The sequence below is a fragment of the Poecile atricapillus genome, chromosome 5, assembly GCF_030490865.1.
Source record: "Poecile atricapillus isolate bPoeAtr1 chromosome 5, bPoeAtr1.hap1, whole genome shotgun sequence".
NCBI classification, from domain to species: domain Eukaryota; kingdom Metazoa; phylum Chordata; class Aves; order Passeriformes; family Paridae; genus Poecile; species Poecile atricapillus.
This window is the reverse complement of record NC_081253.1, coordinates 4026782-4040262: the sequence shown is the minus strand read 5'-3', so window position 1 is coordinate 4040262 and position 13481 is coordinate 4026782. Positions and strand designations below refer to the sequence as shown.

At 37.5% G+C, this 13481-nt stretch overlaps 1 protein-coding gene across 1 annotated transcript in view; it reads left to right on the top strand.

Moving 5' to 3' along the window:
- Positions 1-13481, top strand: part of ARHGAP15 (Rho GTPase activating protein 15) — a 322985-nt gene that overhangs the window by 188945 nt on the left and 120559 nt on the right. Inside the window, exon 11 of the mRNA XM_058839510.1 lies at positions 7370-7468. Coding sequence (XP_058695493.1) covers positions 7370-7468 — 99 coding nt within the window. The remainder of the gene's footprint in view (positions 1-7369; positions 7469-13481) is intronic.

Below are 13481 nucleotides of genomic sequence, written 5' to 3'. Positions count from 1 at the left end.
TAGTTATCTACCATGAAGTTTCATTAGGATTAGGTTTTGGCCATGCAAATGAGGCAGGATTCGTTAGCATGGCTTAATTCCAATCTACAGTAAGTCTATGTGAAATGCTCATTTGATAAGGTTCCTTCATTGTCTTCGCCACAGTTTATCCCCTTAATCTGTTAAAATGTTATGAAAATGCAGTTGTGGTGCTTATGCAGAGACCACTTTTAAATGTTAATTTTTAGTCTCGCATTAGAATATTTTTAAATCGCAAAATGCAACCATCCAGATTACCAATGAAAAGCTTGCCAAATTTTTGTATAATAAGATGCATCTATTTATTTTTCTAAAGGTGACTTAAATGGTTGCAGAAACCCCTCAGAACTATTTATTTGCTCGTTTCTTAAGGGGAAAAAAATGTTAACCAATTTTTACAAGAAAAAATTCCTCCAGCTCTGAGAACATGCCTACGACCTTTTATTCCATAGGGAAATACTTCTGTCAGAATTGTAAATCCCTTAAAATAGGGGCTCGTAATAAAAGTGTGTATAACGCCTTGCAGGACATCTTGGTACCAAATTCCTGACAAAGAGCTGTTCTGTGTGCTGGTGAAGAATTGATATAAATATCTGTGAAGCGTGTGGTGTTAATTACTCCAATGCAGTGGCACTGTAGGTGCTGTGAAAACCTTCACTTTTCATCAAAAGCTATTCATATTTGCCAGGGGCACTATAAAGCTCTCAAATCTATATTGATTTTTTACATTGTATGTCACACTGGAACCAAAACTCCAATAAATTTAACACGTAAATTATAGTCATGAGTAAATACATTTTAAGGTGGTAAGTTCACTTAAACACAGTCCTGTGCTCTGTGAGTCGCTGATGCGTGCACACTTGGCCAGGAGACTCGACACATTTCTCCACATTAACCAAATTTGGGAATACAGGCTTCAAAATTAAATAGCAGTTTGATCTCCTGGGGTACTTTGTTCTGCCAACACTGTTATCAGGAAATCTAGAAATTATGTGATTGTCATTTAACTCTTACTCAGACTTTGCTTGTGTAGAGAGTAGCAGCTCTCTGTGTGGAAAGTATAGTGGGGAGTTAAATGAAAATAGTAAGGAGGATAACACTCAGACCAGGGAATGTAGAAGACTGATGGTAAAACGTTAGCGACATGTTGATCTGAAAATGAAGATGCACCGACACTTTGCATGACAAAAAGTTATTTTTGTCATCATTGTCCCATTTGCTTCCTAGTCCTGTGCATGAAAGAAGCCAGAATGGGAGCAGCACGTTGCCTCCATTCATCGCAGTGGGCTGGTGACTGGGGCTCTTCGTGCTCCAGCGAGAGCTCTAATGAAGATCATCTGTCCTTGTTCCATCTCACTCATGCTTACATAAAGTAACCACGATCTCAAAGCTTTTTGGAGCATTTCTGAGATGATGTGCAACACAGGGACATTGTGGAATGTGTTTGTGTCTCTAAGCACACTTGTGTTCTTAGACATACACGTGCACACAACCTAGAAATAGTAAATACGAGGTATGTCCCATGTCTGCCATCTGAACAGTGTTATTTTGAGAATAACTCTTCAAATTTATACTCTAGGGCAGGGGCCCTTGGTTCCTTGGGATTGAAATATTCTCAGAATTTACAGAATCTGCACTAATATGCTAGAAAAATAATATATAAATCTTCTCTTTTAAAACGACTTTATAGTCTATAATTGAACTTTGATCTTTATGTTTGAGCTTTGTCATGATTTAGTATTACCCAGAATGAATTGCCAACCTTCAACTTGATGTTGGCCTCCTAACATCCTGACTTCTGCGATTTTCAAGACCAACAAAGGAAAAGAAACTTCTGTGAAACTGTGATTTTAAAGCTATGATGGTTGTGTTGGTAATACGCTATCACAAAACACACTCTCAGCAAACAGTGAAAAAACATGAACAACAACCTCACATAAATGACACTGTGGGAAATGAGGAAAGTGAAGCTATGCAGCTGGCAAGAAATTTATTTAGGTTTCTTTTTTTTTAATGGGTGGATCCTTCTTTCCCAAAACGAAGGAACTCCATTGAGTCTATTTCATAAGCTAAGGCAAAAACCAAAACAGCATAAAATTTGGAATGGTTACAACTGTTTCAAGACGAAAATAAAAGCCACTCAATTGCTAGTGAAAGGAACTAGCTGTGATTTGGCTTGATAGCCTATAGAACAGGGCTCAGCATATGTTGGTGGTTGTGCAGATCGCAGCACAGAGATCACCAACCATTTCATTTCTAGGCAAGGGAAAATGTCTTTATTGTATCATGTGTTTCACTGGACCTCAGAGTAGTTCAACATAATGAGCAGAACATTCATGAGAAGTCCAAAAGAGCAGATTAAGGCCCACCTTTGGTGTTTTCTGTAACCCTTGTAGTTTATGAAGGAATTTTGTAAGTGTTCTGGTGCACATCAGAGATTAGGGAAAGCTAGGAAATGTTTCCTTTGACTTGTGGGGACAATGGGTCACAAGGATATTTTTTTCCTTGATATGGATATTCAGAAACACTTTTCCTAAACCTTGTGGATGGCCACACACCGAACAAAGTGATTTGTTCCTTTGACATGATGTTAAGAAATGGTTCACAGAATTTTTAAATGTCTCATTTTTGGGAGAAGTGTTTTGAGGCAGGCACCCTCTCTTTGAATTCAAACAAGCTCTTGTCTCCAGCAAACCATCAGAATTTCTTAAGAGAAACCTGTGTCTGTGGTACTGTTTTCCCTTTTTTCTGAGAATATGAAACAAATCTGGCAGCTCATATGCCACTTAATAGTAACTGTTCACAAATGTAATTTTTTTTTTTTTAATTGATGACCACCACAGATCAACGATATATAGTAAATCTCCACTTTAAAAGGACTGGCAAGATTCCCAGCTTGCATAAATCAGGGGAGCTCCATTGACAACCTCACCGACTTCAGTCAGCTAAGGACCTGCCCCACTTATTGTAAAAGTGTTGTGGCATTATTTGGAGCCCCAGCCTGGAATCAGCATCACTTTAATGTCTGACTTAATGTGTCTGCCTACAGACAGAGCAGATAGAAGAAGTCACCTTTAAGAATATGGCTCCAAATGCCTCACTTCCCTCTGTAAAAGTTCACAGTTCTGGTGCCTACTTTCCTGCTTCTCTCCTTGTACATTTGTCTCTGATTTTCTCTTTTCATTCTCCTTCCCTCTTTTCCTTCCCACCATTCAAACAGATACAAAGGAAACAAACAACTTGAATGTTGATACAAAAGTCTGTTAGTCCAGCCGCTCAAATCCAGATGTTGCACAGTTAATTCTGTTCCTGAAAGGCACAGGATTGCATAGATATAATTCACGCTTCTAAAAACTTGGACATTGTACCTTTATACTATCTCCTCTCATGCCAGAATTTAAGCTTCTTCCTGAGACATGGGAGTATTGGCCATGCCCTTCCCTGCTTCTTTAATAATAAACACTGAAGTATGAGTTCCTTCCAAGTGTGGCCACATCTCATCCATGTACACCCAAAAAACAGTTAAACAATGACATTCTCAGTGAGGATGTGGCTTCAGTGATTTTGTTTTAATTGTTTCTTTTCCAGAAGAATTGTCTCCCATAGTCGAGATTTCTGCAGCCCAGGATTAGTGGCTTTGCTGCAGCCTGTGAGAACTATTAAAAAAAAAAAAAAAAAAAAAAAAAGAAAAAAGTAGCCCTGTCAAGCTCAGGGAAAACTTGAAGCTCCCCAGAACGAGTAATTCATTGCAGCCATAATCATCATTTTATATTATACAACTTGTGAACGTCCATTCCTTTCTCTTCTGGTGTCTGCTTTTATACCCCTGTGCAAAGCTGTCACACACCCCATCATCTCCAGAGGAATTTTTAACTTGCAGATAGGAGGGATATGTAATGTAAACCATACCACCAAACATATTATGAATATATTGCTCTTCTTAAAAATGCTTGTTGGTTTTTCATACTACAGTATTGACTAACTGTCGGTGTTTGATGTATGGTTTACCAGCCTGATGTAGACTTATGGTTAGAGCTTAACTTGTTAGTTCTGCTTTTGCAGCCAATTCAGAATAACTACAGATGCCCCAAGATATTAAAATTGACTGCTCAAATGGACTCAGTGTGGGAGTTTCATTGGTTTTAAATTGATAACAGCTGAAAGAGTGAATGATTAAAGCTGTATATGGGCATAGTATGCAGCTCCTTTGTACGAGCCCTTGTGAACAGAATCCACTGCATGGGAATTGCCTTTGTTCTAATAAAAGATATTTCTGAACAATTGTTAGTCTAAATTTTTAAATGATGAAACAAGAGCATTTCAGGAGCCTATAGAGGAAATAATTCCTGAGAAACTGGAATATCTCTGAGAAGATAAAGTGGATTTCTATTCAGAGGGGAGCATTTAAAGTTAAGTAGCATTCCATAAGGTGGTAATTGTGTCTATTTCCCAGACATTTGAGTCAAATAAGCTGGATAGGAAACATAAACTGTCATAACAGGAGGTTAGGAGTGTTGTGTACATCTCTTTTTTTCAAGTCATAAAAGATGAAGTTTTGGAGGACCCTATCACAAATAAATCAAACAAAAGGGTTTTTGGTTCCCTTATCCCATTGGGAGTAGTTCTTTTATTTTAAAAAAGAAAATGTTCTGGAGACCTTTCCCTTAAACTAGTTTAAATATATATATATATATAATCTACACTTAGAATAAGAAAATTATATTTTAATTTTAGTTGCATATAATCTAGCCTCAAAAAGTAATTTGCCACTACTTGTTTTTTGAAATAATGCACAAACAAATCCTAGTTGAGTTTTCCTCAAGTATCCCTGTGACCTCCACAAGTGTAAATATGGCAGTTTAACTGCTGCCATTCCCACATTTATGTACAGAAACAGATCCAGCAAAAAACAATTGATTAGAGAGAGTCACAGAATTTGTGGTCCAGGAATACTCAGAATTGAGAGTATTTGGATGACTCATGGGATCATGTACTTGTAAATGCTCATGAATTTCTAGAAGGGTAAAAAAGCCCTCCAAAGCAGCTGTGTGCTGTTGTTTTACCATAGTCTATTCTCATGCCCAGGAGGTATTAATGTTGTTTTCCTGTCCTTCATCTAAGATAAAGTCCTGAGTGCCTGTGTTTAAAGAAGAGGTGATTTAAAGCTTAACTGTGGGGTACAAAATGTGACTGAATCCATACAGTGAAAGGTATAAAAAATTAGGTTAAATATTTTGCTTAATATATAGAATCTGAACCAAGAAATGGAATAACAGACTAGGTGAGAATTGTAAAACTGTTTTCAGCCTGTTCAAAATTTCCTCCCAGGAATACCAAATATTCTGTGTTCATATTCGAGATTGAAAGAGTAACTGTGAAATAATCCTGGGAGTTGATTATAAAGTGGTTATAACACAGAGGAGAAACTGCTGAACAGCCACACATTAATTTCATTTCAGTTCTTCATGTGTTGCCATCTAAACACAGTGCAGTTCTTTGCCTGTTTTGCTTCTGAAATTGTTTACAAGTGTCTTTGTCCACCAAATAAGACACATTTTTATTTCTTTTTTAACATAATTTACATTGGAGACCATTCCGTATTATGCAAAGAATTTGACAGGTCTTTGCTAAAATTTTAAAAAACAATTAAGATGTCAAAAGAGGAAGTGCTAGTACTTTTAATCATAAATCTCTGTATGTATAATTACCACTGAAGGCAGCTATAAATGTTTTATGAAGAAAATGTAACCAGACTGTGCTTTGTCAGAAACATAACCCCAAAACATGTAACAGACTGTTCGCTAATGCTTGACGCCACACATGCACACAACCTTCCTCAGAGCAGTTCTGTGAACCCAGTCCTCCATCCCTTCTGCAGCTGAAACTCTGACTAACTTCATTTCAGGCTCTGCTGTACTCTCCCAGAATGCAGATCACATGCTTTGGAGGTGCTGGAATAAACTGCCCTGACGCATCTCCAGAAGTCCAAAGCGACCCCTGCCCCGCACCTTGTCTCTGTCACTGCCTTCCCTACTCTGGGGCACCAGGAAAGAAAATGCAATTGAGTCACTCTTGAAATCTGAGCTGAGTATGAAATAGTGGTGGTTAATGAAAATGAAGTTCCTTGCAGCACAGAAATTAAAAAAAAATATATATATATATATATAAAATGGGGCTTTTGCTTGTTAGTGAGGAAAAGTTGATTTCAGAGCAAAAAGCACTCCAGTTGGTTATGGTGGAGTGTGGTGGCACTGACTATGGAGGAAACACCCAGTTCCATGGGAGCTGCTGCTAGGTCTGCTATGCAAGGTCCAGGCTGGTGCTATCACCCTTCAGCTCTCTATATAATAATTTTCAAAGCCTCCAGACCAATTTACAAACCGTAGTGCTCTGTTGAAATGCTATATGGAGACTGTCTCTTGGGATAAATGATGACAGTACACTCCTATTGTTTCAGCATTTAACTGGCTCCTATTGAGTAGTTCCTCTCATCTGTTTGATTCATTCTGATTTTAGCTGACAACGTCCCTGTTACTGATTGCTCTTTTCATAATCTCTCAAACACACAGAGTGGAAATGAGGTAGAAGAAGCTAATTAGTAATCTGACAAGTTGAACCTGTTAATACAAATGTGTTTCAAGCTCAACCGTCAAAAGTTGATCAAAACTTTGAAATCATAGGAACTAAAAGGTGACATTATCTAGTAAAAGGATTGCTCGTGAAGGAAGTGAGACTAATGACTGGTTAAACATGGTGTAAGATGAAATCCTCATCAAAAGATATCTACAATCTTCTGTTTTTCTGAGCAGGCAATTAGATGAGTAAAAAAATAAATTTTGTGAAGTTGAGATGGAACTGTACTAAGTCCTGATGATGCAAAGTAATGAAATCCTTGCAGTCATACAGTGCTCCATGAAAGAGTGAAATTTCCAAAGGCATGGAAGGGACAGGTCACCCATCCAGATGAGTTTCTAGGTTGGACCAAGGGCATCATGTAGGAATTTGGATTCAATGGCTTAGGGAGCTGTAGCTCTGGAACTTCCTGCACATTTTCTACAGCAGGTCCAAGCAAACTCTGGGGACCTCCAAGCCTTAGAAAGGTCAAAATTAAGGTGCAAGTGGCAATTGAAACTTGAATCCAGAGGGAAGCATCAGGCACTATGAGCAGCAAATGTGGAGGGATTTGGTTCTGGGGCAAAAGCTAATGACCACTGAAGGATTTGGTTCCAACTTTGTCTATGCATCTTCAATGTCTGAGTTTTAAATTAATAGGGAAGTTGAGAAGAGAGAAAAATCCCACTACTAATGATAATATACTTTAATGTATTTTCCTCTTGTTTTCCAAATGTAGATCAAATTTTTGGCTCACATTTGCACTTGGTTTGTGAGCATGAGAAATCCACAGTCCCCCAGTTTGTAAGACTCTGCATAAAAGCTGTTGAAAGAAGAGGTGAGTACCTTATTATTATTTTTTTTTTTCTCAAATAGAAATCAAAACTTTAAGCTTGTAACTCTGCTTGGATTGCCAGGGTAGGCAGATAGTAAAGTCTATAATATAGTTATGAATGGAGCTATATCACATTCTGTGTATCTTCATTTTCTTTGTATGATAAGATGTTAATAGAACTCATTCATGCTGATTATTCCCTATTTTTTTTTTTTTTTTATTTTTGACATGTTGGTTTAGTCTTTCTCTGGGTAAGCAAATGCTAAACATCAATAAAATGTCAGTAAATTTCATTCTAAAGTCCCTGGTGAATGTAAGGCCGATACTTTTTTTTCTAAGTCTTGAATTGTATTTAACCAAAATAAATGTTATTGTAGTGTGGCCTTTTTTTTTTTTTTTTTTTTTTTTTTTTTTTAATGAGTGCAGGTGTATAATTTTTACAGTTATTTTAAAAGACATGACATTGCAAAAATACCGAAATGTGTATCCATCCTCATTAAAAGTTTAGATCAGTAAGAAGGATTTTCATATTATAAATAATATTCACTTAACACCGTTGCCTGCCTTCCTTTCTGCAGAGTGTATCTTCTCTCACTGAAGGTCATTTTCTTTGGAAGGTGCATGCGGTAGATGCAGAATCTTAAAATGTATTGTATAAAAATGTGAGGCTTCATCACCATCTGTTACAAGTTTACAACTTGTTCCAGGGATCTGGGGAAACATATATCTTGCAAAAGATAGAAAATTTATTTTCAGAATAAGGCTGGGTGAACCCATTGTCACTGCCATATACTGGAGTCTCAGAACAAGAGAATCCATGAAAAATATAAAGATACTTAGAGCGTTAACCACAAAGGAAAAAGCTATTTTAATTCTGCCATTGTTACCTGGTTTTATAGTGAAAGGTGCAATAAAACTACCCTGGAGTTTCAAACTCAGGGAAATTCATGCTTTAATTATACAGCAAAGAGAGCACTGGGATATTATTATTCCCAGAATGATTGGCAGGAAGTCAGAGACTGAAACAAACTGGAGATCGTTCAGTAGGGGGAGATAGTAGCATTGGGTTTTTGTGGAGAAAGGCTGGAGGCTGGATAAAAAAAGGGGGAAAATGTGTGAAGTGACTATTAATAGAGGAGGAATTGTGAGGTGAAATTCAGAACATGAAAAGGAAAGGCAGAGATTAGATTGCAAAAATGCCACTCCATGCAGAACATGTCTAACAAACTGCTTGGGTACAACCTCAGCACAAGTTCCCCCAAGAATGCGCTGGATATTTCAATGATGTTTTGGAGTTTCTGACCACTCCTCCAAGTAGAAGTGAGGCCAGAGGTCTCTGCACTGCTGAACTGCAACAGAAAAATTCAAGGGACGTAATTAGATGTTTACTGTCTGTGTGATTACCAAAAGAATGTTCATATTAGAAACTGGATGTATCACTATTCCTTCAAAGGGGTTCATCCTTCTGAATAGTGCATTATAGTTCTTGTGTTTCCTTCAAACTTGCTGTGACTTAGAGAAGCTTGAAGCTTACCCCTTCTGGTTAGCCTAATGCGTAAATAAAAGCTAATCACATGGCATGAGATAAAAATTTCATGTTATCACTGTATTTATGAGTTTATATTTGATATGCAGTTGGTTTTTTTTTTTTTTTCTATTATCGTTTTCTTGGATTAAGATGCTTGCATTTACTCACATTCTATTTACTCAAAGTGTTGTTTTTACTAAGTTCTGGCATAAACTATCTCAGGACAGCAGTAATTTATGTGAAGCTAAGTCCAATGTTTATGCAAGCTTCTGATGACATTTTATGCCGGGGTTGGTATTAGGAAGCAGTATGAGGAGGTGCCAAGTCTCCCGGCATGGCTGAGACTCAACAGATCTGAAGCCCTCCTCTTAATGGCCAGATATGCCTCCAGCCAAGATACTCAACTGCAGAGTCATGGGAAATACTTATGTACCAATTATGGGAAAGGCACATTTAATGAAAACTGTATGTTTACTTTCATAGTCTTAGTAAGATGGCCTAGATACTCGGTACAGCTGGCATATTGGCTGTGGTAGAAAAGCTTTCTTTTCCTATTTAGAGAATATATCATCCACATACTGTAACTGTACCAAAAATGTTACTTGCGTGCTTTGCTTAAGATAAAGGATTATTAGGAAAAAAGACCTTAGGAGACCATCCCTAAATGTTGCTTACAAACCATTCCTACTCCACTGAACAGTTGTGTTCTTAGCTGTCAGCTCATGGATTTAATTGTTATTCACCTACTGGTTTTCTATTTGTTTTTCTGATTTTTAAAGCATAATCACTGTGCACAGAAAGAAAGTCTAGGAGTGATCTGAATAAATAATATTAATTAGTACATTTTCCTGTGTAGACGAGGTTACACACAATAGCCAAATGTACCAATATTCTCCCACAGATTAAAAATGTAGAGGTTGTCATTAACCACTGGCAAGATTTTCTGTTTAGTTATACTATTTAAAAATTATTATCAAAAGAATGTTTATTCTGAATATATTCTGCTCTAACTTAGATCAGAATTTGGTTATTTGTCCCCTAGTTTTCTTCTTCACCATTTCAGAGCAGGGGTGCTTTCTAAGATCTGATCTAAAAAAATCTCACACCATAATGCATATTTATCTATCCAACAAGGATTCACTTGTGAATGTGATAAAATTTGAATGAATTCCACTTTTTCAGCCTCTTTTTGTATTTTTAGTTATTGAAGTAGAACTGTGAAGCAGAAGGTCTTTCTCCATTTTCTCAGCCATCTTGCAGAGCTGGTAGTGGAATTTAATAAAGAGAGGCAATAAAAATGTGCCCATTCTTGGAAACTTGCAGGGAAATTGTCACATATAATTTTTTTTTTTTTTTAAAGAAGCTCAGTTTTTCTCTTCATTCTTCCTGTTCTTATGAATTACTTATAATAATAACTGAATTATTCATTCATAATTTTTGATGAACTTCTAGTCCTGAGTATTGAGCTATCCAGACCTGTGTCTCTAAAGTCAAAACTATCTTGGGAAAGTATGTTGTATCCTTGGTATTTCATGCAATATCCTGAATAAAAAACTCTCCTATGTCTGTGGTATGAACTGGTGAGGATAAGAGAATAATTCTATACCATGCAGCAATCAGAGTGAAGAAATACAGGGACTACTCAAGGATCTCGAGCATTTCTTAATTTTCTGTCTTCTCAGGGACTTCAGGGGAAAGTTTTTGATGGAACAGCATGTTCTGTGGGTTTTTTTCTGTTTCTTCTTTTACTTTGCTATCCACACCTACATTGGATGGACCTCAGGCTTTTCTGGGGCTTATCTGTCGACCTGCCCTTTTCAATCTGTATTTCTGTTTTTCAATCTGCTTTTCAATCTGCTTGCTTCTTCTCCCTGGAAAGTGTCTGACAGGTAGCACCAGCCCTGAGCTGAGCAGGGGAGAGCCTGGGACAATCCTCTCAGTGCACTGTAACTCACACACTGAGCACTTCTGCCAAGGGTGGGGCCCATTGCAAGACTTTTTGGTGTTTCTAGGCCAGATATCATTTCCAGTCATTTCTGGAGTCGCCTATTTATTTTGCTATCCATGACCCTTTAAAAGTCCTGGCTGTCTTTTGTTTTTTTGCGTTTTCTTTTTTAAAAAAATATGTGAAAGGCATGAGTAGAACGCATTAAGAAAAATAAAAATATCAGTCTGTGCTGTACCTCAGCAACATGCCATCCAATGCTTCTCACAGTAGTGTTTTATCGTGTGAAAACAGTCTGATACTAAACTCTTTTCCAGGGAAGATCATTTGCCTGTGTGTCTAATGACAGAGTAAATGAACACCCCGAGCACTCCGTATCCTAAACCTACCCAGGGTATCCAGTGTGGCTTGGGCTTTGTAAAGAAATACAGTCCTAATGCTCCAGGGAAATATAATTTAACTTTCATCTCTCTTTTGAAACATCCTTCATTTTCTCCCTCCATTCCCAAATCCAAGTTAGAGCTCTCAAATCAGCCCAAATGACTTGAAAAATGACACTGCAGGCAGCAAAGCTGGTGATTACAGGTACCATTTCCATTCTAAGCTGGACGTTGCAGATATTGTTTTCTGTTGCTTTTCTTGGAGCACAGGATGCTCTGACAGGAATGATACACAAAATTACATATTTGATTCCATGCCTAAAAGCCACCCTGGGATCCATAACCTTGCTTAAAGATTTAAGAAAGACCTTTAGTCCACTTCTGAAAAGGTTCTTAGCTTAGAAAACTTTATCTTTCAACTTCACTTCTTAGCAGCTGTTATGTTTTTTTGCTGTCGTTTGTTTGACAGGATCCAGTTATAGGTTCCGATGTCTGTTTAAAGAAACAGGGAGGTTGTTGGCTTTAAAATTCCCTTACTGCTTGTGTGTTCAACATTTTCCCAGGCTTTTCTACATAGTTTGCCAAGTAAAGGGACTGACCTTTTGTAGCAAACACTTTTTCATTTCTAAATGCTCACTTTGATTTTTGTCCCATTTTATGCTCATTCCAAACTGTTTACAACCCACTAAAAATGACTGTGAATTATATGTTTGTGTAATGGATTCCTTTTGTGGTCGGAGTGGAATGTTTACTTTGAACAATTAGTTATCTTTGGGCAGATTATAGTGACCTGAAAAAAGAATGGCTAAAATTATTATAGTACCTTAACTATTTCCTTTTGTTATCTTCTCTGTGTGTCCAGTATATTATTTACTGGGTTTCATTGCTCTGAGACCCAGGGAACAAATCATGTCAAATTAGAGCAGTGAGAAAAACCCCTCTGAGTGTGGGGCTCTTGGTTTGGGGGGTGATGTGGGGCAGCACCAGTGAGATTTCAGAAGGCACTATTGGGCACTTAAAGGCTGGATGTGCAATTTTAGGAAGGCATGGTTTTGAAAAAAAAAATTAACTTCTTGCTCTCGAAAATTCAGGTTTCTCTCAGGCTCTGAGGTCTGACACTCCAAAGTGCCTAAAACTGATATTAATTTTGGCTTTGATTCACTAAATGTCCATAGCTTTGCTTGATTATGCATAAGATCATTGCAGACATGCAGACACACAGTCTCATGCTGCAGAATATTCAGGGTTTAAGGAAGAAAATGCCTTTATGGGCAAAGATAAAGTACCTGATGGGATGTAGTAAAGAAATACAGTCATCCCAATGGAGAAAAATGAAGATAAAAACGGTATTTTAAACTACCTCACCTCCCAAATGCCATGCTTCCCTGTGACAGAAGGTTGTGTCCCTTTCATCAGTTTTATCTGCTAATCTAAAAGCTAAAGTGCAGCTAAAAGCACTTTAAAACCTATTTATAAAAAAAAAAAAGAAAAAAAAAAAGGAAAAAGAAAGTGATATTTCATTACCTTCTAAATCATATATCGCTTAAAAGGTAGTCAGTATTCTGGTAGAATGTTTACACAGAGGAGAGTTCACTTATCTCAAGGAGTTAAGAAAGAGGAAATGAGCTTTAAAAATATAAAGTATTATGAATATATTTATGTTGCTAGGAAAAAATGAGTTTTTAAAAGAGTCTAATGCTATCTCATTTTCTAATGGAAGAAAACACTGCAGAAGAATATTAAAGAAAAGAAAAAATCCCAAACACCTCTTAAAGCTGAGGATTCCCGTACTGGGGTCATTGGCTTTGGTATGGAGATGAGTGGATTATAAACTGGTGAGGATGGGACACAAAGCTTGTGCAGCCAAGGAATGGATTCACAGCCACTGTATAAAACCCCAAGAAATTTACAGAATTATTTAGGTAGGAAAAACCCTCTAAGATCATCAAGTCCAAGCACTCCCCCAGAACTGTCATGGCCTCCATTAAACCATGTCCCCAAGTGCCACATCTCCACAGCTGCTGAATCACCCCAGGGATGGGGATCCCACCACCTATCCCCACCTCTGTATGTGTTACAATACTCATGATCAGGGTGGAGTTCAACAGCATCTTCGTCAGGATTTATTTAGCTTAAGCAAAATTTTGTTTGGTACCCAACAAT